This window comes from Aplysia californica, unplaced genomic scaffold (genome assembly GCF_000002075.1).
Source record: "Aplysia californica isolate F4 #8 unplaced genomic scaffold, AplCal3.0 scaffold00104, whole genome shotgun sequence".
Lineage (NCBI taxonomy): Eukaryota > Metazoa > Mollusca > Gastropoda > Aplysiida > Aplysiidae > Aplysia > Aplysia californica.
In genome coordinates, this window is record NW_004797374.1 from 1,433,298 (window position 1) to 1,434,912 (window position 1,615).

The following is a 1,615-nucleotide window of genomic DNA, read 5'->3' on the forward strand; positions in this document are numbered from 1 at the left end:
CAAAGACAGACAGACAGACAGACAGACAGACAGACAGACAAACACACAGACAGACAGGCAGACAGACGGACAGACGGACGGATGGGTGGATGGATTGATAGATGGATGGATGAATGGATGGGTGGATGGATTGATAAATAGATAGATATTAGGTGGTGCCATATTAATTCTCTGAAGATGAAGTTGAAAATCTTTAACTTACTTGATGAAATAGGAACACTGTCCTTCTATAGGTATCAAGCTGTCCTCGTCTGTGCAAACGGATGGTACATACTTGAGATCTGAAAATTAGCCAAGCACATATAATTGAATTTTTAGTAGTCAATGTAACAGTAAGGGATCAATGTACCTTTGGTACAAAGTTCTTTTAAAAATGAATTACCTCATCTATATTTCTGTAAGACCTTGAAAGCGGCATATTTTGCTTTTCTGTACGACTGCGTATTACAATAATGTTTTTGAAGAAAATAGACCAAGAAAGACACAGCTTGTCAATCTTAAGACATGATTTGTTGATATAGATAACATTATTGAGTTTTGTAACATCTTAATTTTTAAAGAAAAAAGGCATAGAAACGCCAACATACTCCCCAAGAGCATAAGGACACCGAAACTGAACTATTTTGGGCTGATCAAACACCATGGTTCACTCGACAAAAGTATTCTGTAAGCAAAGATAGAGAACCAGAGAGCGAAACAACCGTGACAGTCAGAACGGCAAGAGAGGGAGTCTTTTATTGCAAAAAGGTCCCAGAAACATAGTTCAATTGCTGGAAAAGCTAAGAAGAAAAAGAAGAAGAAGTAGAAGAAGAGCATCATAAGTAGGGTTAGTAAAGAATGGTTCACAAAATTCTCACCTGAGCATGTGACGGCCTGAATGATGGAAAGTAGGACAAGGCCGAAGCAGCTTCGGGGAACCTGTGGGCGAAGTTAAAACGACAGAGTTCAAACCAGGTCATTCAATGTAAACAAACGTTGTCATGCCCAGGAATGTCAGCGAGTGAACGAACACCACAGAATTGTACAAAAGACGGGCGGTTCTATTAGATATCATATCTGTCCCCGACGTTTTATTTTTTAAAAATTCTGAAATTATGCAAACTGAGCCCAAAAATGTTAAATTGTGCGATTCAGTTAATTTTAACAAAGAATGATAAAGAAAAACAATCAGAAATTATGCAAAAAATGATCTAATTTTGCGAAATTAAGCGGGGTGCATAAAACCACGAGGACAGTCCCACGGATGATGCAGAAGACAAAATAATAATTGGAATATTCTTGTAGAAGAGCGGGCAACGTTTTAAAAGCAAAAATAATATATCATTTTAACTGAAACGACAATAATAGTCCCATTACCACAACCTATACACGAATTATCCATCATGATTTATGTATGAGAATGATGGGTGGGATTGAAGGCCGCACGGGTAGACCAACTTCTTTACCCATCTTTGATCCTCTGATGTTGACGACATTTCAGTCTTTTTTTCCAAAATGCAATTTGCCTATTGTTATGTCCCCCATTTGCTCAATTTAGGCAAAATTGTAAGATCAGTTAAAAGTGTTGGCAAAACTGCTGCAAATCTTATCCAGCCCCCCCCTCCCCCTCTCTCTC

At 38.2% G+C, this 1,615-nt stretch overlaps 1 protein-coding gene across 1 annotated transcript in view; it reads right to left on the reverse strand.

The window, feature by feature from the left end:
* The window catches only part of LOC101847481 (chitotriosidase-1), a gene marked incomplete in the record, with an annotated part of 15,285 nt that overhangs the window by 11,555 nt on the left and 2,115 nt on the right, over positions 1–1,615 (reverse strand). The window contains 2 exon segments of the mRNA XM_035968994.1: positions 203–281; positions 858–918. Coding sequence (XP_035824887.1) covers positions 203–281; positions 858–918 — 140 coding nt within the window.